The sequence below is a fragment of the Pollicipes pollicipes genome, unplaced genomic scaffold (assembly GCF_011947565.3).
Source record: "Pollicipes pollicipes isolate AB1234 unplaced genomic scaffold, Ppol_2.1 Scaffold_7231;HRSCAF=8579_pilon_pilon_pilon, whole genome shotgun sequence".
Classification (NCBI taxonomy): Eukaryota; Metazoa; Arthropoda; class Thecostraca; order Pollicipedomorpha; family Pollicipedidae; genus Pollicipes; species Pollicipes pollicipes.
This window is the reverse complement of record NW_023597034.1, coordinates 21,340,439-21,364,356: the sequence shown is the minus strand read 5'-3', so window position 1 is coordinate 21,364,356 and position 23,918 is coordinate 21,340,439. Positions and strand designations below refer to the sequence as shown.

At 65.2% G+C, this 23,918-nt stretch overlaps 2 protein-coding genes across 2 annotated transcripts in view; both read right to left on the bottom strand.

The window, feature by feature from the left end:
• Nucleotides 1-300: 300 nt before the first annotated feature.
• Nucleotides 301-23,148, bottom strand: LOC119109837 (band 4.1-like protein 5; the record flags this gene model as incomplete). Its single annotated transcript, XM_037233590.1, is given in 15 exon segments — nucleotides 301-354; nucleotides 460-483; nucleotides 760-1,227; nucleotides 1,564-1,630; nucleotides 1,841-1,919; nucleotides 2,205-2,381; nucleotides 2,875-3,015; nucleotides 3,595-3,977; nucleotides 4,421-4,558; nucleotides 5,341-5,442; nucleotides 6,338-6,426; nucleotides 7,033-7,120; nucleotides 17,892-18,012; nucleotides 20,943-21,040; nucleotides 23,070-23,148. Coding segments are annotated over 15 exon segments (2,108 nt in total), but the record flags the coding sequence as incomplete, so codon positions are not given.
• Nucleotides 23,149-23,760: 612 nt separating this feature from the next.
• LOC119109836 (band 4.1-like protein 5) overlaps nucleotides 23,761-23,918 on the bottom strand; it is a 28,622-nt gene continuing 28,464 nt past the window's right edge. Inside the window, 1 exon segment of the mRNA XM_037233589.1 lies at nucleotides 23,761-23,819. Within this exon segment, the coding sequence (XP_037089484.1) occupies nucleotides 23,761-23,819 (59 nt within the window).

Below are 23,918 nucleotides of genomic sequence, written 5' to 3'. Positions count from 1 at the left end.
CCGCGACTGGGTGCCGGCGAGCGGGACAAGCCCGCCGCTCGGATCAAGCCATCCCGAGAGACGACACGCCGGCCGCGACAGGGCGCTTGAGAGTGGGACAAGCCCGCCGCTCGGATCAAGCCATCTCAAATCCCAGCACGACCGCCTCCAATTCCGAAATAGCTGCATCGACACCGCAGCGGCGGACCACAACCGTCCGACACCAGCTAGATGCCCTCGGAGTTCGGTAGATGCCGGTAGTGCTGCCTCGGAGGCCGGCGGAGAGCGGTGGAACGTGCTCGGCGCCCGCCGGCGGGGCGCTCACAGCTCGGTGGTGATGACGGTGCGCCGCTCGATTCGCAGCGGCTCGGACAGCTCGGCGCCGCCCACGTGCCACGGCGACAGGCTGGAGTTGCTGCGCGCCACGGCCGCACCGCCGGCCAGCACGCGCGTCGTCGCCGACGAGTGGCTGCGCGCGACGGCGGCCGCGGCCGGCTCCACCACCTGCGGACACAGCGCGGTGGCGCCGTGGTCAGGGCCGACCAACGACGCGACAGAGACCCGCGCGCGGCGTGGCCGGCCAGGAAGCACAATGTTCGTACACGCACTGAAAAAGGATCACCTTTAACTCCGGAGAATGATAAACTTAACGTGGCGCACGGCAGCAGCTGCTCGGGGCACGTCGGCTTCTTGAGCAGACCTCTGCCCCGCCCGTCGGGCTACCCCATTCCCATCACATCAGCGGGCCCGTCGGCCGACGCGCGGTGACCGGGACATTACCTGCGGGGGCGCGGCGCCGCCCGCGCTGGGCTCAGCCCGCTCCGACTGGCTCTCGTTGCTCGAGTTGGAGACACGGCCGGGGCTGGCGTGGCCCGAACCGCCGCCGCCGGCCACCGGCCGCACCGCAACCTCGCCCTTCAGATTGAGCACCATGTTGTTGTTGATGTTGGCGCCGGGCGAGCGCGGCGAGCCGAGCGACGTGTTCAAGCTGGACGAACCGGACGACGTCTGCAGCGCCAGCGGCGCCAGGCTCGACTCGTCGCGGAACGGGTTCGTGCCGGAGAACGTCGCGCGGAACGGATTGGAGACGTTCGCCGCAAACGGGTTGGTGGTCTCGGGCGGCGTGGCGGCCGCGGCCGACTCGGGCTCCGACGGCGACGCATCCAGGTCCGTCTCGCCGGCCGTCGCCTGACCATCCAGGTCGGTGCCGTCACCGCCGTTGACGGACAGCGTCAGGCGGTCGCCGCCCTGAGCAGAGGTGCCGTGCTGTCTCACCGTGCGCGCGTGCGCGCTCGCCCGCCGACCGGACCAAAACCGACCGAACCAAACAGACCGGGTCCCGCGACAGGACCAAACAAACGAGACCAACAACCACGACCATCGGCGTCCGGCGCCAACTCAAAGCCCCGCAAGCACTAGTCCCCGCAGCTCCCACGGCAGGCCAGCAACACAACAGAACGGCCCCGGCACCGAGGTGCTCCAAGCTACCGCAAACAACACAGGCGAGGGAGGGCTCAGAACAACTGCCCTACGGTCGGCCGGCTGGCTACCGCGGACCGGCTGGGGCCGGCCGGGGTCACGTACCACTGAGACGATGGTGTGGTTGACATCGCTCCGCTCCGCCGCCGACAGCTGACGCCGGCGCGAGTCCCTGCAACGGTAGCGCGTACCCGTCACCTCCGGCGCGCCAGGGTGTGACATGGCGCGGCAGCCAGCGCTCAGACATTCTTGCTGTGGCTGACGCACGCGAACACACACGGTGGAAATACACGCTCCGGTGACGTGAGCGCCCGGTGAGCAGAGTCGCCAGCCTCCGTGCTGCCCGGGCCGGCTGTCTGGCCGGTGGCCGCCCTCCACTCACCCGTTCAGCAGGGGCGACTTGGCCACCTTGTCGGTAGGGGACGAGAGGTCCACCAACAGACCGGTCTCCTCGGCGCGGGCTGCGGACGGACGGGGCCGCCGTCAACGCCAGGCTACGGTACCGCCCGCGGGGGACTGACACACACAAACGCACACACCCTCCTGCCGGCTGACGCCAAGCACCGACACTGCGGCAAACCTCCGCCCCGTCCCTCACGCTGCAATTAACCCGCACCACCCAGCTGCAATTGCCGTTTTCAGACAGCGGCGGAGGCGGCGGTGGCGCCCCTCGCGCGGGGGCCAGTTGACGCGCAGCCGGCGAGCATGCGACCGTCGGCAGCGGTCGCGCGCCCGGCCATCCGCACCTTTCAGAATGTTGGACTTGAACTTGTCGGGCGGGATGGACTTGGCGGCACCACCCGACGCCAGCTTGGCGTTCTGATTGTTGGGCAACACGTTGACGTTGACGCTGCGCCCGACGGAGCGGTAGATGGTCGGCGATGACTCCAGCGACTTCACCTTGTTGGCCAAGGCAGCCACGTCTGCCGGGTACACTGCGTGTAAGACGAGGGGCAAGGAAGCGGCAGAAGGGTACCTCGATTCGTGCCTCCCACAGTATGGCATCAACGTGGTAATATATACATGCCAACAATACGCCCGATGATGCGGTGAGCTTGCACCTGCCCGTTGAGAAAGGCGTGCCGAGCCTTTTTGTTTCAAAGGTGAGGGGCAAGCATGGATGCGCCAACTGTTCTCTTCGGCTACCTCGTCTCTTTTCGTAACGAAACACCAAAATAGGCACCATGCGTCGGAGCACCCTAACCATGAGTTCAATGGCACTTAATATCCATATCGAAACATACACACATATCAAACAGGACAGCACGGGCAGCCGACGTGATAAACACTGAGCCCGTGCCCACTGGCAGGGAGGACGTCCAGTTCAGCTCGGCGTCAGCCCGATGGCGCGCCAGTGGGGGTGTCTCGCCGCGACACATGAGCGGCACCTCACGGGCGCCGGCCGGCTCTCCTCACCTGCGCCGCCGGTGCCGGCCGGCGAGCCGTCGGTGGCGTCTGCCAGTGTCGGCGCGGCCTCGCCCTCACGCTGCAGACTCGAGATGAGGGCGTCCAGCTGGCTGGTCTCGGCCGGCGTCGCCTGCCGCGCCTCGGCGCCGCCTGTCGGCAGGCAGCCGAAGCTCAGCCAGCGGCCTCTCCGCTCGTGGGCGCCATCAAAACAGCCAGAGAAGGAGCTCGATTCTCTGGTGCACGGGGTGATTCACAGGCGGTCGAGCGATAGCCATGTAGATGCTGCACTTAACTCGTCAGCCGCCTTCATTACCTCGGCGAGCACGCAGTATGGATGACGCGACGCCAAGGGAGAGGGCCGCTGTTCACATCTGCCCGGACACGTGGCTGCCAGGCAGTCAGCATACAAGGACAGCATCGGCAACTTCCAGATGAGTACAATAGCATCAGAATTGACGCCACAAGACTGACAGAGCTGATGCTACGTTACTGATGCTAAGCGCATTGTTGAACACCAGGCAGCGGGAATCAAGCTTACAACTTTAATGCAGCAGACAGCAGAATAACTTTGATGATGAAATTCCTCGGGCGAATGAGCCTTTCAATGCACGGTTATGAACGCAAACTATGTGGTAGCGCCTGCCATACAGTCGCCACAGGCCAACAAGCAGGGGTGCCTAACCGCCACCCGCCCCGGACCACAAGCGCCGGCCGGCTGTCCGCGCCTACCTGACTTCTGCGCGGCGGCCGCAGCCGTGTTCAGCTGCTTCGGCAGTGTGCCTCCCGTGCTGTTGGCCATCTTGGTCAGCGTACCGCCGCCGCCGGCGGCCGGCGCCGTCTGGGCGCCGCCGATGCCGTTGGTCTGCTTAGTCTGACCGGCGGCCGCCGCCGGCCTCGGCAGTGTGCCGCCGCCGGCGCCGGCGGCCGCCTGTTTCTGCTGACCGCCGTCGTCGCCGCCGGCCGCGGCTCGCTCCGTTTTGCCGACGTCCTGCTTCAGCCGCTGGCGGATCATGTGCGACTCGCGCACGCTGTAGCGCCGGCTGGGCCGCCGCTCGAACTGCACTGTGCGTCGCGCCCGGCCCTGGTACGTCGTCTGGTACTCGGTGCGGCCGCTGTCGACGCCGGATCCGTTTAGACGGATGCCAGCCGGCCGGTGGCATCGCAAGACACGGCCGGGTTTTGGCCACCGGGATACGGACGACTCGGCCGGGCACACGGGACAGATGCACGCACGAAACAAGCCTGAATGGAAGCGAATCAAGGCACAAGCCTCGACACCACAAGTTCGTTTTCGTTGACACGTCCTACTGCTCAAATTCATGACATCGAGACACAACACGCGGGGGGGGACAAGCTAATTACTGTGTCCAAGTTGAAACATTCTCACCATACGCCTGACAACGTCACCGCACCGTCTCCGTCCAGGAGCTTCGACCCGACTAAAACCAGTGTCGACTGCCATCAGGCGTGGCAGCAGATGGACGGGCCGCAGAGACGGCCGGCGGCCCCGGCCCGGGGCCGGCCGGTCGGCGAGGCGGCGCCCCACCCGGCTCACCTGTACCGGAACCGAGAGCCCATCCGGAAGAAGTTCTGGCGCGCGCTCGGCGCCTTGGTGGACGCCTTCAGCCGGAAGAAAGCATGGTGCTCGATGGCGCACTTCCACAGGTGCTTGGCGGCCTTCTTGTTGTACAGCCTGGAAACGAGAGCCGGTGACGGTCGTAATGAAATCGTGCCGCAGCCACCACCACTCCCGGCAAGCCAGGAGACGCGCAGAGCCGCACGATCCAAAAACATCCGACTACAACAGCACGCAAGGCGTGCAGTGAATTCCGTCCAGCCATCGGTGGCACCAGCCGGCGGCAGCCATCAGAGCGGAAGCCGTCTCCGCCGCGTACGGTGAACTGTTGCGGTCCGACGCATTCAGACGCGCCAGAGCGAGACCGATACCTGCACGTTGACGGGATGCCAGCGTCTACGTCTGAAGCCTATGCTGCCAGCGAGGGCCCAACAACACGCACTGCATTGGCTGCGGGACGACAGAGCCAGGAAATCGTACACCACCGTCACAGCGGCCGCACAGCCCCGGTCCTCTCGCCAAACGATCGGCGAGCGCGGGAAGGCCTGTCGCCTCGGACGTGCCGTTTCTCCAACGTCGGATGTTGACAGTCGTACTCTTCGTCACGCGCCCACGCCCGCCCTCACGCAGTTTGTCCCGCTCCTTGTCCATTCGAGCATGTGACACGACCGCGCGGCCACTGCCTGCGACACACAGCGGCCGGGCTGGCCGTGATCGAGCCGCCGGCAGCGACGGCCCGTCCCAGCCCGGGAAAGCGGACGGCACCAGCCGGCGCCGTTCCGTGGCAGGGGAGAGCAGCGGCAGCCGGCGCCCGCCCTTCCCCTCCAGCTGCGTCGTCTGTCCCGCCCCGGGTCACCGACGAGCCACACCAGCCGGTCACAACACACCCCGCCGCCCACCTGAAGACAAAGGTGTGCTCCTGCTCGCGGCCCTCGTCATCGTCCTCCACCACCACCAGCGTCAGCTTCTTCTTCTTGAAGTCGAGCCGATTGATCTTGGGCCTGCGACGCGTGGAGCTCGTCAGTCAGAGCGACACGCACACAACTGAGACGGCAAACTGACGAGCACGGACCCCGTAAACCGTTTGCGACACGCAACAGCGCAGGGATCCTTTCTCTGTTATCACCACCTGGCTGCAGCATCCTCTATACGCGCAACAAACCCGGCCCCGTGTTCAGCTGCTTCGGCAGTGTGCCTCCCGTGCTGTTGGCCATCTTGCATCTTGGAGTTTCAGTCCACGACACATGCAAAATGCGGTTTCACAAGACAGACCGGAGTATCGGTAAGACCGAAATGCCAGAGGTGGCACGCGGTGGGGCCGACACGCCAGCGGTGGCACGCGGTGGGGCCGACACGTCAGCGGTGGCACGCGGTGGGGCCGACACGCCAGCGGTGGCACGCGGTGGGGCCGACACGTCATCGGTGGTGGCATGCGACACCGACGTGACACGGACCGGCGCGCCGCCAAGCCGACCAGCGGCGGCCCGACAAGCCGCGGCGCCATTGCCGACGCCTCGCCCCGTATCTCAGTGGCGATCGGCAGCGGGCGGCCGGAGACAGTCACGACTCGGACAGACACTGTGCCCTGTCGCCGCTTCGCGCGGCCGAGCACGGCCGACCAGCGTCCAGACAGAGAGCACGTGGCCCGTGGGATCGGCAGCCACTGACTGACGCCTCAGACGGATAGACACGGACAGGCAGGCAGACCGACACAGCAGGTAGACGACAATAAAGAACATGTGGGACGGGCACACAGACGGCGACGAGGAAGAATAAGCAGTTAAGCAGACGACACAAACAGTGGACAGATGTTTGCACCGCACGCGTTAACACCCAAAGGCCGGCCACTTCTCAAAATGGACGCCACCCTCTTTCTGGCGTCGGGTGAGAGCTCACCAGAAGAAGAGGCCGATCTTCTGTTGGCCCTCGAACACGAGGATGCCGGTGGGCGTGAGGCCCAGCGAGTACTCCGACATGTCCTTGCCCTGGCGACAGCGGGAGCCGGGCGTCACTCAGACCCGGCCCTCAACCCAGATGACTACCGCGCCGCCCCGGCGCGCCGCCCACGCCACACGCTGCGCCGCCCCGACCGACGCGGCTTCAAGCAGCGGTTGACCTGTGGCGTCGAGTGTGGGCGGCGCCGCCTGCTCGCCAGCCCGCCGGGCCACCGCTCCGGCCGGCTGACGGCGTCCCCTGAGCCCGACACCGCCGCCGGCGACCGGGCGTGTCACGGCGGCGGCCGGCACGACCGGTCACCGGCGGGCCTTCGTCAAAGCCCTGCGCATGCTTCACTGGTGACCATTCTGACAGCAAAGCGAAACACGCTGTTTGCTATCAGCAACATGCTATGAGGCATGCGTATCAGATGTGCATGATTTGAAGACAACACGTATGAACTGCACATTTCCCAAACAGGAAACATGACGGTCTCGCGAAATACGGGGCTACATCTACTCACAGCTCACTCCAAGTGAACGCCATTCCGGGGCACGTCTAGCGCTAGTCTTTTTTCGACAAAACATTACAAACCCTTGACGATACGATGCACATCAGACACGCCCGTCACGCAGATTCAGCCGGCAGCAACTCACCAGCACGGTGTGCATGTCGACGCCGTACATCTCCAGCCACTTGACGATGTTCAGGAAGTTGGTCTCCGCCTGAGCCGGAGTCTGACCTCTGGAAACAGAGCAGACACACGCTCAGAGACAGCGCCTCCACCGCGGCGACGGCGCGCGCGCAGCAGGCCGGCCGTAGCCGGGGCGCGCGCGGTCGGCCGCCGCCGGACCGCCAAACTCGCGACGGCCGGTCCGGATGCACGGTCCACAGACGGTCACGGTCGCGCGCCGGCCAGTTCGGCCGGCCGGCCCGACCTCGGCCGACAGCCGGCGGCGGTGGACGTCTGGCCGGCCGCCGGCGCAGCCGCCGGCCCCCACGTCGACTCGCCTGCCGCGCAGCGCCCACCGCCGGCCAGCTTCCGGTGAGCCATCAGCGTCGACAAACAAGACTCGAGCGTGGACCGTTTCCAAAGCCTGCCAAAACGTGGAGCGGCTGCTGGCGGGTGGCGGGCGTGGAACGGCGTTTCGAACGGGACGTCCACCCGCGTCCGGCTAGCGGCCTGCAGCCGAGCTGGGTCGACTCGCGACGGTGGCCGGGGTGGACGTGGGGGCGGGGCAGCGCTGGTGGCCGCGCGGCCGGCCTTGTCCTTGTCCGCGCCCGCACCACCCCCGCTGCCGCCGCCTCTGTGGATCACCGGCCATGCGTCAGCGCCGTAACCTTGGCAACGACCAACGCCGGGTCATCAGCCGCGGCCGGCGGCGGCGGCGGCGGCGGGCGTGTCGCCGCGCGCCGGGCCCGCTCTCACGGCCGGGCGGCCCCGCCGCTCGGGTTCCGGCCGGCGTAATCAATCTGGCGCGCGCCGCGAACCTGAGCCCAGCGCCCGACGGCACTGGTGGTGGCGCAACAGCAGCGCCAGTGCCGTGTTCGGCACCGGTGCACCGGCACGGCGCCGCCGAGAAAGCCCGAGCCACGGCCTGAGCCAGCGCCGGCGTGAGCTCGAGGGCGGTGGCCGTGGCGAGTGCAGGCGGCGGACGGAGCTCCCACCGCGGCCGCTTACGCTGAGCCGGCGGGGGCCGTCAGCCGGCAGTCGGCAGTCGTTCCGGCCTGCCTGCCTGACGGCACACGTCATGATATGCTGAGTGCGCACCGCGCGGACCGTTCTGGGAACCGGGCGCGCCTGTCGTCCGGCTGCCGGCGCCGGCCGCCGAGAGCGGAGCACCACGCCAAACACGGCCACTAGCCGGGCCGCAGCGGGAAGACCGACATGGGCCGGGGCGGCCGGCCGACCGACACAGCACGCCCCGGCGCCACCACCGCCCGGCACACGGCGACGCCTTCTAGCGCCCCATCCGCAGCGGGGGCTCCAACTCAGCGGACACGGAGCCATGGCGGACCGCAAAGAGCACGCGTACTGCGCTTAGCAAATATGGACGGGTCTGCTGCCGCCGGTGTGCGACCGGCGCCCTGCCTGGGGCGGCTGACTGGAGTCGGCTGGGCTGGCGGTCTGCGCGCACAGCTGGCTGGCAGCGGCAGCTCGAGCCGGCCGGACCGGGCCGGCGGCGCACCCCGTCTGACGTCACCGGTCATCCGGCCGGCCGGCTGCCAGCGCCCACGGCCCCAGTGTTCAGACGGCGGCGAGCACCGAGATCCCGTGCAGCAGGGGTAGGGGCTCAGACAGCAGGCAAGGCTGTGGCCGGCGCGCATTTTTGGAAGGCATGACATAACGCAGACGTTATTTACGCGACACCAACCCGAGCAAAAATGTCCGGAAATCAATCGTTAAAATGTTAACACTAGCAATGCAGGTGAGAATCACTAGAGCTGTCATGCACGACCGCTCGAAAGCGTCGAAAAAATGCCGCTCTTTACAGTATGCGATCCACGTGTGAATGTGACCAAAAATAAATATTGTCCGCATTCGGTGCGTATTGAGCCGGCGAGCGTTGATGACATGCTCTGCCACCAGCATTATGCGTAACCTTCCGGCTGATGACTTTTTCGTGTGGCTTCAAGGCCACAGCCATTGTTGACAGACTTGGCACAAAGCCCATTACCGTCCCGTCAGACCTCTGCAGAACTGAAGGCGAAGGAAAACACGTGTCCACAATGGCGACAGCGGGACCAGAACGGCATTCACCATCCACAAGTCATGGAGCATCGCGCTGCGCCATCTGCCCACCGGGAGGAGCAGGGAAGGGGAGGGGAGGAGCCAGGGTGCGACGGGTGATACTGGGAGCGACAGCTCGTCGGGGTGATGCGTCAGCCGCTGCACCCACAGCCTCGCTCTCCTTTCACTTCGTCATCGAGACCAGTCCCCGATCCAGATCGCCGGGGTGACCCGGGCAGCGGGCCGCGGTCTCGACGAGCCAGAGGGCACCGAACACTCTTCTGCACGCCCCAGTCCCGGCGGCCGACGCGCCACGACGGGGGCGCTGGCTCGGACGGAGGCCGGGCGGCCGCGTCTCCGTCCAGCGGCGCCGCTCCCAGCCGGGTCGGAGGCCGAGGCTGGTGCCGGCCACGCCCGGCGTCGCGTCACCCCCACCGCCGGCTGGCCGGCGCCGCCGCACCCCTCCCGGCGACAGTGCCGGTCACGGCCCGGCCCCCGGCTCTCGGCGTCGGGGCGCCAGCCGGTCCAGGGCCCGGTGTCGGCTCGCCCGACGGCCTCGGTGTTAGTTACGGGCCACGCTCCACCAGCGGGCCGCCGGACGCCATCGGTCCCCGCCCGCGGCGCCGAGCCCAACACACGGCTGCATCACCGCCCCATGCACGACACGGGCAAGTGTCACGAGGCCTGTCCTAAATCACGCCAATATTTACATCCATATGTGAACTCGACGCGCCACGGTCGGTGCTGACTGTTGCGTCTTTACATAACAAGCACGCCTGACGTGTTTAAGCCATGACGATTCGTTACACCAGCCGACACCCCAGTCAGCCAGCCAGCGAGTTAGGCAGCGAGTTAGCCAGCGAAACAGTCAGTGAGCTGGCAAGTCATCCAGCAAGCCAGCTGTACCAGCCTGGGCTGCCCGGCCACCCCACAGTCGGCGCCGCCCGACTGAGCGATGAGTCCAATGAGGACAGTTGGCACAGGTGCAGTACCCAGCCGGGGCACGCTCGACCCCAGGCCGGTGAGGTGCCCAACAGGCTCGATCCGTGGCACAGCACTGCCACAGGTCGGACTTACAACTCATGCAAGTGAAGACGTCCCCAAAGCCCGGTTCCTCACTGGCATACGCCCCGAGTTCCGACAATTGAGGTACTATCACAGATACACGCCAATGGGGAACGCCCCTATTCCAAATATGGGGCACAAGTAGAATCGGCTGATCCAAGCCCTCGAAGACCTGTAGCGCGCAGCAATGGCGCATTGGAATGCCATTCAGTTATTTGCATGTGATATGTAGCTACATACATCATTATAGATCACACCACCCACATGCGATCGAGACCTGCCTGTTTGCTGGATATACAAGGCCGTCAACACCGCATCAACCGTTGCTATGCGTTGCTACGTCAGCACCAACGACTCGCTCATAAACAAACACACACTTCGCCTCTCGGCCGAGTCGGAGATGGGCTTGGGTTGTGACATCATAGGTAAGGAATGGGCTCACTCCGAAGTAAGGCAGGGGCTTCCATTGATTTATGGAGAATGAGGCTCGGACGTTTCAGGATTACGGCCACGCCCAGCCCGACCCAGCACGGATCTGAGTCATGCCGAGGATGTTCCCAGGTCAGCTGAATCTGCGACAGGCACGCCGTCCGACAGGTCACTGTCAAGAATGCACCACTACCAGGACAGGTCGGGTCTACGGTCTCCGGCCAGATCGGGTCACCGTCAGGCTGTGGAGCCGGCCAGAAGTGCAGCCAAGACTCCCGCTGCGAATGCGGCACATCCAGATGCCGCGGCTCTCAACCTTCTCCATCTGCCAGGCCCACCCAACCAATGCAAGCCTCAGTTCGGGGGAGTCAGGTAGCGGCCCAAGTGCCCGAGACCACGCCCCGTGGCGGGTCACACGAGCGGAGCGCTGCCGCCCGGCGCCGGCCGGTACAGTTAGGGTCGCCGGAGGTCGGCCGGCCGCAGCCAGCTGACCGCCGGCGGCCTCGAAATGAGAAGCGGTCGCCGGCGCCGGGGCGTTCGAGACGGGTCGCGTCGGGTGTGACGGGGTAATACCGCGACATGTCACCGCCGGGCAGCTTAGTGAAGACGCCTGCATATCCGACTGCTCACAACGTAGGTGCGTCACCTGGCTTCGATCACTCTCGTTTCTGGAGACTTTCGTTCCGCCTCTCTCTCCGCCTTTCTATCTTCGGGCTTCACGACCTGCCTCTCGCGCCGTTATCGTCTACACACCTCCACGCCCGTCGACCCCCTGTCCGGCCGTCGGACGTCTGGGCCGTCCCACGCCTGACCGTCGGCCACCCGCCGCTCGCCGTCGGCCGGGCGGCGGGTGGCCGTCCCCCGGCGCAGCTCCATACGCAAGGAAGCCGTGCCTGGTCGCGACCAGGGCTTCCCTACGAAGCCGCGACTCCGACGCCGCGCCGACCGCCCGGCCAGCCGGCTAGCGCGGCGCCGTGCAGCGCAGGGAGGGCGGGCGGGCGGGCGGGCGGGCGGCGCGGCGGCGGCGGCGGCCGGGCTGGACGGTTGGCCGCTCGGCCCGGCGCCAAATATGGCCGACCCGTGCATCTCTGGGCGGCGCGTGGCGGCCGCGCCCGCCGGCCGCAGAGGGCCGGACTGGGACCGGCGGCCGCAGCCGAGCGGGGTCAGGCGGGGCACGCTCTGCCGCTGGGCCGACGGCCGGCACCACCCACGTTTCCGCTAACGAAGGTGGCTTTTGGGTTATCTTAGACGGGGCCGCAGATGTTGGCTTCGCGACCCTGTACATAATTGAGAAGCCTACTTTTGTATGACTATGAAAGGCGCTGTGAAATCATGACATTCAGTCATCACAGGTAATGAAGGAGGACTCTTTTTTAGATGATCTTAGACGAGGTCACAGCAAGCGGTGGCCTTCCATATAATTGAGGAACGTTTTTGTTTTCGGATCCAAAGACGCTGAGAAAACATGAAAATAAGACCCCACAAAGCGGCAACACCCCGATTAGACCAATTACAAGCGGCGCAGCGTACCGCTGGATAGTGCGATATCGGGACTGGTGGAGCGGGGCGCGTCTTACCCACTCTCGCCTAGATCGGGTCTCCTCCCCTCGGGAGCGCGACACCAGATGTGCGGCCCCGTGCCGGCCCAGTCGTCGCCTGACGTCGGTAGAGACAGGACGCATCGCCACCGTCTCTGGACATTTCAGACAGTCTCGTAGCTCTCCGTTGAGAGCGGCGCGCCGCAGCGTCCCGCCGCGTCTTATGCCTTCAGCCGAGGAGACTCGCGTGCGGGATGCCCGGAAGGACACGTCCGGCCGCGAGCCGCCGGTGCTCACGGCACTGAACGGCCGGTGCCTCATGATGCGCCGCACAGAAAAATAGCCGAATCAAGCCCGGATTACGACGGCAATCCAGACTCTTATCGCGCGAGCCCTGAGCGTCTTGGTAGCGCCGACTTCTTTCATCGAGACGCAGATCTGATGAAGATTGGCACGGCTGTAGCCCGGCGACGTTTGTGGTGTAGCCAGTGCCGTTCGGGCACGAGCCAGCAGGGGCAGAGGAGGCCGGCCAGGCTGCACCTCCACGCCGTGCTCAGATCAGGTAACCTCCGTCCACTCCGGCACCCGCGCAACTATGCCACCGCCGGGTCGTGACCTGGTCCCAGCCGGCGGGCGGCCGTATCAGCCACTCGGCCCAGATCCGGCCGCATTCCAGCGGAGGCGGGGAGGGGCAACAGACGCGCAGGACTGTCTGAGTCGAGGGTCTCTCCCCGTAATCAGCAGCGTATCTAGATCACAAGCGCGTGCGCTTCACCGGATTCTGAGCTCCCGTGTGGCAGATCACGACGTGCCACACCTAGCGGAAAAATTTCCTTTCGAAGCAACATTCGAAGCAACATAGACGTAGCTGACATATGCACGTTGCTGCATATAATGCTGAGGGCTCGCCTTCTACAAACACAACACAACAAATAGTCACGCCCCTTTACGCGTGAGTTTGAGTATTTGTTCCGCCGGACCTGTCGGCCTCAAACAAGCTCTCTGCACCGCCAGGCACAAAACCTCCGTAAACATTTATCAACCGGTTTAACGTGCTCAGGATCACACTACACATTTGTCGTCCGTCACCCAACGCATGTAGCGTCCACCGTGGGCCAACTGCCCAGTTATTCCTGGGAGTGCCAGCGGCGGACTGCGTGCGAACGGCGTTAAAACCTTATTAGTGATTGGACACGGCAAAACCTGCTTGCATGACGCGCGCTGCAACCACGAAACCCTGCATAACGCTATGTGAAGGCTACGTTTCTTACTGCGTAACGGGCGCCCCAGCCGGAGCGCAGTTCGCTGCACAATAGACACGTCTCGTCAGCTCTTCATTCCGGCATAACGGAGAGCACCGCTCAGAAGGTGACATACACCGCTCAGAAGGTGACGAACATCGGCCACCGCCTCCCGAGAGCGTCTCCAGTGTCGACTGATACGAGCAGCGGGCGTGGAACCCCGAGGGGAATCAAGTGTCGGATGGCATTGCCTTAGTACTGAAAGCGAAAATAAACTTAAGTTTCAAGTCCGTGAACGCAAGAAATCTGAGGAAGAAATGCGGTGAACATTCCGCTCACAATAGCAACTATCTCAGGCCCCAAATTTGCGGGGTGCTTGAACTTGAATGCTTTTTGCTACCCTTTCCATCCTTGCTCAAATCGTAACGTCACTCGCCGTCAGGGCGCACCAGATGAGTAACCGGCTGAAAAGCACCAATCTATCACCCCTGCTACGCCGCCAGCTAAGCTGGTGGTGGCAGCCAAGACGTCTGGCACCAACACGGTGCCTGGCTATTCACGCATCGCTAAATGGCTGCAGGGAGGTGCTGCGGCCCGAGGCGTCCGCCAGTCCAGCAGCGCCAGCCGCCGGCGGCCCGACAGCCGTGTGCTCACCAGAGGCCGCTCGCACGGCAGCGGTGACCGCCGGCCTGTTGGGCAAGCGGCACGTTCCCACCGGCCTGGGAGCGGCGTCGACCGGGAGCCTTGACACGCGAGTCGGCACCGCAGCGGCACAGACCCGCCCTCCCTCCGCTCACAGTCAGACACGCCGAGACACGCCGAGACAGCGGCACCGCAGCGGCACAGACCCGCCCTCCCTCCGCTCACAGTCAGACACGCCGAGACACACCGAGACAGCGGCACCGCAGCGGCGCAGACCCGCCCTCCCTCCGCTCACAGTCAGACACGCCGAGACACGCCGAGACAGCGGCACCGCAGCGGCACAGACCCGCCCTCCCCTCGGTCACAGTCAGACACGCCGAGACAGCGGCGCCGCAGCGGCACAGACCCCCCCCCCCCCCCCCTCCCTTCGCTCACAGTCAGACGCGCCGAGACAGCGGCACCGCAGCGGCACAGACCCCCCCCCCCCCTTCGCTCACAGTCAGACACGCCGAGACAGCGGCACCGCAGCGGCACAGACCCGCCCTCCCTTCCCTCACAGTCAGACACGCCGAGACAGCGGCACCGACCCGCCCTCCCTTCGCTCACAGTCAGACACGCCGAGACAGCGGCACCAGGCCGCTCGCAGACACGTGGAGACCGCCCCCGCTGCTCACAGACACGGTGAAACTGCGCCGCCGGCGGCAGACTCCCCCTCCTCCCAGCCAGTCATCTGACTGATTTGACTCATTGACGGCCCAGCGTGGAACCTGCATCCGGCGGTCGGCCCATCCAGCTCTTAGCTAACGCTGAACTGTCGGCGCTCCACCCCACCCGAGCCCACGCGCGCGGACGCCACGGAGGCAGACAGCGCGTCGCCCAGCCGGCGAGGCGGGTGGACACGGGACACTGACGAACCCGTCCAGAGTCGGCGTGCGTCCACGGCCTGGCGCAGCACGGCTCGCTGCACGTCGGCCGGCCTCGGCCGGTGAACGCCATCGCCCACGTCACCGTGCCGGTGACGCCGGCGCGCCATTTTTAAAGCGCGCCGCCGCCGCCGGCAGTGCGCGCGGCGGTGACAAGGCCAGCCGGCCGCCACAGGCCCGCCGCCGGCTGGCCCATTAACCGGCCCCGCGGGCCCGGGCCCGGGCGCGCGGCGGGCGGCATCGTTCCCACCACGGCCACCACCGCCGTACGCAGGCGCCGCTCCGCGTACACCGCGCACAAAGGAGGCGTGAGGCGCCCGCTGGCAGCAGCGGCGGAGGACGAGAGCACCGACCCCGCGCCGGTAACGTCTGCGTCGTGCGGCACGCGCGCGCGCGCGCGCGCACGGGCCGTCGCCAGGACGCGCCGACGCCGGCCCCAGTCGGCGGTGGCGGCGACAGGCTCGGTCTGGGGCCGCATTCACGGCGGCGTACGCCAAGGAACGCGCCGCTCCGTTTAAATGGGCCAGTGGCCAGGACGCGATCCTGACGACTGATCGGAGCACGGACGCTCCAATCCAATGCCACCCGTGTGGGAGATACAGGCTGACGAAGAGACCGGGACAAACAGCGAACGGAACGAGACGGCGCAAGAGGACGGGGAGAGTCAACGGGACAGCCCAACTTGCAAAGGTCTCTAGCGTGCTCTGCTCACCAGGCTGGCGGGGGGGGGGGGGGAGGGGAGGAGGCGATGACAGAGGGCGGGGCCGTGACGTGACATCATCAGCGATTGGCACCTGTCATTACGGCCCATTACCGCCGTCCACTCGTCAGCGTTCGCGGTCGGCCCGGCCCGGTCAAGGGCCACCGGCTGTGGTTGGACGGCCACAGAGCAACGCTAGCTCGCGCCAGACAGCCATATAACAGCCACCGACCACCGACCGACCAGCCAGACAGCCATAAAGCGGACGTCTCCAGGTTCCACAAAAATTGTGCAATGCCAAAACCCTGAAGCCTGACAAACGTCTCACGAGGCGCAAGACCACAATGAATTGGGCACTGATAGGGACGGAGCACGCGGTCGGGACTGGGCGTCATATTCAGCAGCTAATTGAAGCCGGCCGCCGCCGCCGCCGCCGTGTAGGGGCGCAGCACCTCGCCAGCCACGTGATGCCAAAATCAATGACGGCGCACCCAACAGGGGGAGAACGAGACGGCACTAATGAAAAGGTGCGGCGACACCGATAATCGATACGCCATGCAGGGAGACGGCAGCCAGAGCGGCCCCCCGACCGCCCGGCAGCGGCAGGCTGTCGTCACGCCAGCACGAGCGGGAAACATCCAGCACATGCATTTCGGCGGAGGCCTAAGGAAAACAGCCGCCGCGGTGGTGAAAGGACAGGATCTACGGAACAATGACACGGCGGTGACATCAGCCGATGAACTGCGCGCCTTCGCTGCGCGGCTGTGTGCAGCGGTGCGCGGCGGCGGCCGGCGTACACGGGGCGGCCCGTGCCGTGCCGTGGAACTATCACCTGCTGACAGCCGCGTGACGGACCAGCGCTGCCGGTTCTCATCGGCTGGTCGGTCGGCGGCTGCGGTATCTCGCCGACCAGTTCCGCAGACCTGGCCCGGCGCCGTATCCGCCCGGACGCCGCGCCGCCGCCGTCCAGACGGCCGGCCCACTTCGTGCCGCGGATGCAGGCAGCGACGAGGAGCCGAGTAACGGTGCCGGGCGGCGGGCGCTCGGGCGGCGGGCGCTCGGGCGGCGGGCGGCGGGCGGCGGGCGGCGGGCGGCGGGCGCGTGGCTCGCAACCTGCAGAGCCCCACCCCAGCCGGGACCGCCACGCGGCGGGACACAGCGCCGCGCGCTGGCAGTTTTTACCGGCCGGCCGGCCCGCCCGGCAAATCTAATTAGGGACGCGTTTTGATGCGGTCGGTCGGCGGCGGCGGCGGCGGCATCGTCCGCCGGCCACACAGGCACCGGCGACGCGCACGATAAACCTGTTATCGCAGCTGCCGGCACGACCGGCCGGCCGGAGGTAAACAGAACGCCGGCGCGACCACCAGCGGCGACACGGCATGGACGCCGCCGGCTCCACTGCCGCCGTCCTCATGCCGGAGAGGAGTCATCTCAGCCAGGGTCCAGCGGAAGACCGCAGACACGTCCGCCAGCGGCGCGGCGCCCGCAGCACGTCCGGCACGCCAGTACCTGGAACATCCTGCCGGCAATCCCGGCCTGCCGGACCGGCCGCTCAGGCGCCGCGGCTTACCCGGCCGCCGGCCGGCGCGGCACGGCGCGGCGGCGGCCGACGCCGAATTTGGTCACGCCGGTCACAACAAAGACGGCGGGGGCGTTGCCGCCGACGGCGCGGCCGCGCCGGCGCGCTCCGTGACTGACAGGCGACCCCGGGCCGCAGGAGGGGCGCCGCTCTCCTGATGTCCGTCTGCTCCGTCTGGCTCGCGTCCACACCCCGCGGAGCGCGCAGGTGGACGGGCCGCGCCCCGCACCGGCCGCCGCCGCCGCCGCCGCCGCCGCCTCCCCGCCGCCGCCTAGCCAGCTATCCGCCGCCGGCGTCAGCACGCCGCCGGCTCTGGCACACGCGCGCTATCGGCGGCATCGTCTGCCGCGCTCAGCGGCCGCTGTCTGGGCCGATCGCGTGCGCGGCCCACTCGACCGTCGTCAATCCGTGCGGGCGACGGCGCCGCGGCGGCCGACCCCCAGCGCCGGGCGCGCTGCACAGCCAGGCTTTCACCGGGCGGCGCCGTTCGGGGCACGTGCAGCGCCGGGTCGGCGAGGCGAACGGCGCGGTCAAAGAACGCCCGGCCGGCTGGCGCGGTCATAAATCGCGCCGTCAGCCGACCCTCGAGTCGTCGCCGCGCCGCGCCGCGGTCCGTCGTCTGCTGGGCTTGGCGCGGGCGGGTGACGCGTTCGGCGCCGGTACTCACGTCAGCGTCTTGTACTGCTCCAGCACGGCTTCCTCCATCTCCTCCGTCTGCTCCGGCACGAAGCGGAACTCGGAGATGGTGGCCGCCGAGTGCTCATCGGGATCGTAGTCGCCCAGCTCGGCTGAAATCGGGCGGCGGTTAGGGTGGTGGCGCGGTCAGATCGGGGTCACGGCGGTGGGCAAAGCGATGGTCAGGGCGGCGGACGGGGAGGCCGTCAGGGCAGAGAGCTAAGGACCCGACCTTTGCAGCCATCCACACCAATAATTGTCCCTCTTGAGCCAGTGCGGCTGTCTGAACTAACACCCTCGTCACTTTGGCTTGGTATGACTGCACAGGTCGGTTCCGGGACAACCGGTCAGCGCTGGCCCACGGCGCCACGCGCCGTCGGAGGCCCCTGACGCGTCACGCGGTCACGGCCCCACCAAGGTCACACCGGTCCACCAGGAGTGGAGGTCAGGCGGGGGTCAGGGCGTCCGGTGAAGAGGAGTCCGTCCCCATCGCGCCCCGTTACCGGGCGGCGCTGGCAGCTTTACAGCCCGATGCTGTCCCTTACGATCAGACGAAAAAATAGGACCGATTGCCCTGCACCCGACCGGCCTACGTACAAGGGTCGCTTTGGAAGTAATACAAAGCCCTGGACTGAACACAATCTGAAAATAGCCAAGTGCCGCGTTTCAGGTTTGACTACTACAGCGTTACAATTTTCGGAAATGCTGTGGACCGGCGTTTAATTACCGCCAATTCAGTGCCTGATTACAACAAAAATACCATTTAAACTATAATTACTTTACTCCGAATAGGTCGCTGAACTGGCTATCAAAATCCTTATGTAGCAATTGTCCGCAATTTTCGTCGGCCCGACTGGCTGGCTGCCGGCGGCGAGGCGCCGGCGGGCCATAACGCAGCGTCCCTGACACCCAGCCGTCCATCCGGCTGGCTGCAGGACGTGCCGGAACGGGGTCAGCCATGCGCCCCTCCCCACCGCACCCAACCGGGTCAGAGACGGGCCATGGCAGCTCTCGCCGTCCCCATACCGCGGCAGTCAGGCGGCACACCCTCCGCCCTCCGCTCTGGCGCCAGCCGAGCGACGCCTCCTCTGCTGCAGCCGTACACGGCCCGCCGCCATTCAAACCCCGTCGCAGCCCTCTCCATCCGTACCACACTCCCCTGGACACTGCAGTCACGGTGGAGTTCTCATGGGTCGTTCCCTGTTCATCGTCCCCCGGCGCGCCCCAGACACGCGGCAGAGTACCCTAACATGAAACCATGGCCGTTTAGTGGCCCTAGACACCAGAATGTGTTCAGACCGAAAACCTGTGTAACGATTTTTTGCGATCTTATCGGTCCCAAAATACCAAGATGCAGTGTGAGCTTCGCAGACCGTTTTGTCCGACAGACAGGAATCAATTTCGTTGATTCCGCCTCAGATATGGCGGGCACGGATGTTGGAATGTTCCTACATCAACGTTCGCAGAAATTAAGCACAATCTGAATTACGGAGGTGAAATTTTATTGTTACGTAAATGTGGAGAGCATGCAATTTCAATGCTGCCAAGCGGAGTTGCGCAGTCAGCAATCGTGAGAACCTTAAAAGGAAGAACGATTGTCTAATGACATCAGTCTCCAAACGGCGCCATTTCGCATGCCAGTGGGGCAGTGACGAGTGAGTACGCCTCCATGGCGCTTGTCAAAGCCCAGGCCTGCTATTTTACGCTCTAGCAAAGACAGGCACGGAATTGGCAGGGCGCGTAGCTGCATTTTAGCGGGGTGCTGCAATATGTATTTAGTTGCAGTATGCATACGAAAGCGTTGAACAGTGCGTGTGGTGGCAACAGGTTTAGACTCCCCAAAACTAGCGTAGGGGTGTGTGATACAGCACTTGCACAACTACCAAACCGGTCCTGCCAAGAGGCGCAAACGCAAAGAGCGCCTGTAATATGTCGTGTTCAATGATCATTAATAGAACTTCCCATTCCGTCTAAAAGCAAAGCGATGCCATTGCAGATGTCCCCAGCACACATGTTTCGTATGGTAATGAGCCTCACAAAAAAAACATTTTAATTACGCTTATAGACGGTCGAAGCATATCCCCTTCATTCATTTGAGCTCTCTTTTGCCCAAAGTTTAGTCTCTGCGCTGCCATTCTTTCGTACACATTTCGCTCCAGCACGGACGCTGTAAGGGGTGGGTAAAACACAGTAGTGTGTCGACTGTGGTGGCATGACAGCTCACAGTGCTGAGGTCTAGGACAAAACGCACCGGTGACAATATTTCCGATGGTCAGAATCCATCCAGTCAGATCAGGATTTCTACTGGTCCCCCCCCCCCGAAATCAAGGCGAGAACACGTTTCTGGTAGGCCAATCCCTGTAATGCCGTCCTTGACGGGCCACGTGTTACACCGGCGCTGTATCCGCGTTATTTCCCCAGTTCCCAGCCCATAACCCCACGTTCAGCACATTCGGCTCACGCGGGCGAGGTGTGGATATACCCAAAATGCTTCCTCACACGTCAGCGACCATGAGAAAAGTCCATCGAACCCGATGGAGGCGGCCCTCCCTGCCTCCAGTCCCCCACCTCTCCGCCCCGGTGGTGTTTGTTGCGTGATGGGGACGCCGACCACAGGGCCCGGGCTCCGTCGATAATATGACGGGACGACATACGAAGGTCTCATGTCGGGGTCCCACGGGAAGACACAGCGGACACCGTCGGGGGACGATGCCACTGGGGCCGCCGCTGGGCTCACTGGCTGCGAACGCCTACTGCCGCTGACGTCTCACGCCACAGCCAACGCACGCGAGCCACACGCCGAGCGATGCTGGATCGAGCCCGTCCCATCGACCCCAATCATATGCATCAGGGTCATGACGAAAGAGACACCAAACAGATCGAGGACTCCGGATCGGAGGGTTGCGTTATGTCAGGCCGGTCTAGGTAAGATAATCAAAGCACCAATCCCGCCGTTATCCAGCATGAATAATGCGAGGCGACCGGCCTTCTGGCGCCATAAGCAGGCAGTGTGCTGGCCAGTCGGGCCCCTGTCGGCACTCACACTGCACGCATAGAGCGGCCAGCTGCACAGCCGTCTCCTGCGGGCACTCCAGCTGGCCCGACAGCAGGTCCTGCTTCAGCTGCAGGAAGAACAGGTACCTGCAACGGACGGCGCCCGGTTACTGGGGGCGGTGGCAACCTTCGGAGGCGCAGCCCGGCGACAGCGGCCGCCCGGTCCCCGACCCTAACGCCGCCGCGCCGCCGCGCCGCCGCGCCGCCGCGCCGCCGCCGCGCCGGCTGCGTACATCACGCCGCCGCGGGCCCGGCCGCTTGACATTTCGACCCCGGCCGGCGGCGGGCGGACGGCGGGCCGGCGCAGCGCGGCCTACGCGCGCGGCGGGCGGCCGCACGCGCGCCGCCCGGCTCAGCGCCGAGCGGCGCGCCGCCGCTGCAGACAGGGCGGTGCCGTGTGAAGGCGGGCATCGAGCAGCCGTCCGTCTGGCGGGGACGACACCGGTTTGCCAGTCCGCCGGCCGCACCGGGCGGCGCAGGGCCCGGTGACGGCCACGTCGCCTTTGTGCCGGTTGGGCGCGACGGCAGCGGGGCGCCGGGCACGCCACGGTAAGCGCGCGCGCGGGCCGCACGGCGCGGAGGCGCGCCGGCCGGCCTGCGCGCGGGCGGCGCGGCTCCGGTCGACCTGGCCCGTCGCGGCCGCGTCACCGTTACCGAGCGCGCCGCGGCCGCCCTCACTCGCCAATTACAGGAATTAGCCGGGGTCCGGGGCTGACGGCCCGCCTGTCGCCAGACTGGAGCGGCCACCACAGCTGGAGCTGGCGGGGCGCGCGGGGCGCGTGCAGGGACCTCAGGGTGCACGGCATGCGAGGATGGCACGCTGGGCCAAACGCTTCAGGTCATCGGCAGGACATTACATCGACAGTGCCACAAAGGAAGGCAGGTCATCTCCATGAAGAGCGAGCTGTTCTGGAGGGAGCTGTTCTTACAGGCGCGAACCAATGACAGGAACGTGAATTTATGGGCACTCGTGACTGGAGGACCCATCTGAGCCCACTGCATGGGGCAGTAGGCTCCCTAGATCCCGTACGTCCTATAAAGATCAAAGCCGGAAGTATCCCCCGGTTTACGGTTTTCTGGAGAGCCAGCGAATGGGCGGCAGTGGAGCTTCGGGACATCGGACAGCGTGACTCGCAGGAAAAGGTGACGGCTACATCGCTTTTGTCAGTTGGTTCCACAGCCCAACCACGACAAACACAGGTTCGCATGTTTGGAAACTTGAAATGCACGCTTGGCAACGACTTCACAGAATACACAAAACAAGTCACATAAATTCGGGAAGAAGCTTTGAACAAGAACGGCGCCTGATTTTCAGGCTAAGATGTTTGAGAACCTTCCAACTAATGCCATGGCAGGATTGCACGCAAGACTAATGACTGCCAGTATTCGACGGTATCATTCGCCATTTCTGGCTGTTTCGCCTAGATCGCACATATCGTTGCAAGAAGCAATAAATGTCTGGGCGTTTTATAAGCTAGTGGGCTCCGTCCCACCCCGAGCAATAACGGGACGCCGAGGAAAACCTGCGCCAATGTCTGGCACAGTGTGACGTGGTAGTATCCACGCTCGAACGCAACAAAATATTCGACACGGACGGTCACGAACAACTGCGGCGATGCAATGACGCAAGGCACGCAACACGGTGTGCCAATCACGCTGTAAAAAGATCAGCACGCACCTGCAGGCACTATGCTCAGGGCATAATAAGTGGCATTACGCGCGCAACGACTATATATCACTCAGCCACAAGGGACGTCTCGAAGCAAGCCCGACAAACGAGTGAGTGAAGCAGCTCGCGGCACCAAAAACGCACACACAGCTTGGCATGGGGCCTAGCCCCACGAGCGAGACGAGAAGCACCGACAGTGGCCAATGAACTGACGCCGTGTGGCGATCAACCTACAGCACCATGCCGGGTTTGCGGGCCGCGATCTGGCGGTGCGGGCGGGCGGGCCTCTCACCGAACTGGCGGTGCGGGCGGGCGGGCCTCTCACGACCTGGGGCGGTGCGGGCGGGCTTCTCACCGACCTGGCGGTGCGGGCGGGCGGGCCTCTCACGACCTGGGGCGGTGCAGGCGGGCCTCTCACCGACCTAGCGGGTCGGGCGGGCCTCTCACCTGGTCAGCTCCTCCCGCAGGTTGTTGGGCTCGGACGAGTAGAACTTGATCCGCAGCCGCAGCGTGAACGGCGGCCCGACTGAAACACGGCGCCCGTCAGCTAGCCCCCGTCACCGGACTCCGTCCGCCCTGGCGGCGGGAGGGGGCAGCCCCCCTCCCCTGTACACACGGCAGGGAGGGACGGGGACAAGCCGTTGACACGGCACAGGCAATGCGGGTCCACTGCCTTGCCTTGACCGGTATGCTGGTATTGGTAGGGAAGTATGCGGCAAAGAACAAACGGAAACACGCCGTAGAATGATGACAACCGGATATGGTTTAAAATTTTGCGACACTCGCCAACCATAGCACCGTGATCCTGGGCACCAGCGTCCACAAGAAATAGTCCCACGATTATTTCGTCGCAAACCACTTGCCACTGTAAGAACAGAGAAACCAGGCAGTCAACCATGCAGACGAACGAGCCGTTTGGCCACCTCTGAACAAACAGGCTGACGAAAATGCTGGCAGCGCGGTGTCGCCAACCCGAGAACGGAGTGACGGACGGCCATCTGTACCCGTCCAGGGCCCGAGGGAGGGACAGCTGAACAGATGAGCAGACGGCGACCGGGGCCGCCGCCGTGGTGACAGGGCGCCGCTGCCGCTCAGCGCGGCGCGCAGCCGGCCAGTAGCGCGCGCCAGCTGACCATAACTACAGGCGTCTGGTGCCGCGGAGCCCGGCGACCTTCGCTCGCGGCACGTGCGCTGTAGCTGGCAGCACACGGGCCGTGCACCAGCCGGACAAACCGGACCAAGGTAAGGAGACAGGCAGACCTCTTCACGTACCCGACAGACGGTTATACCAACACC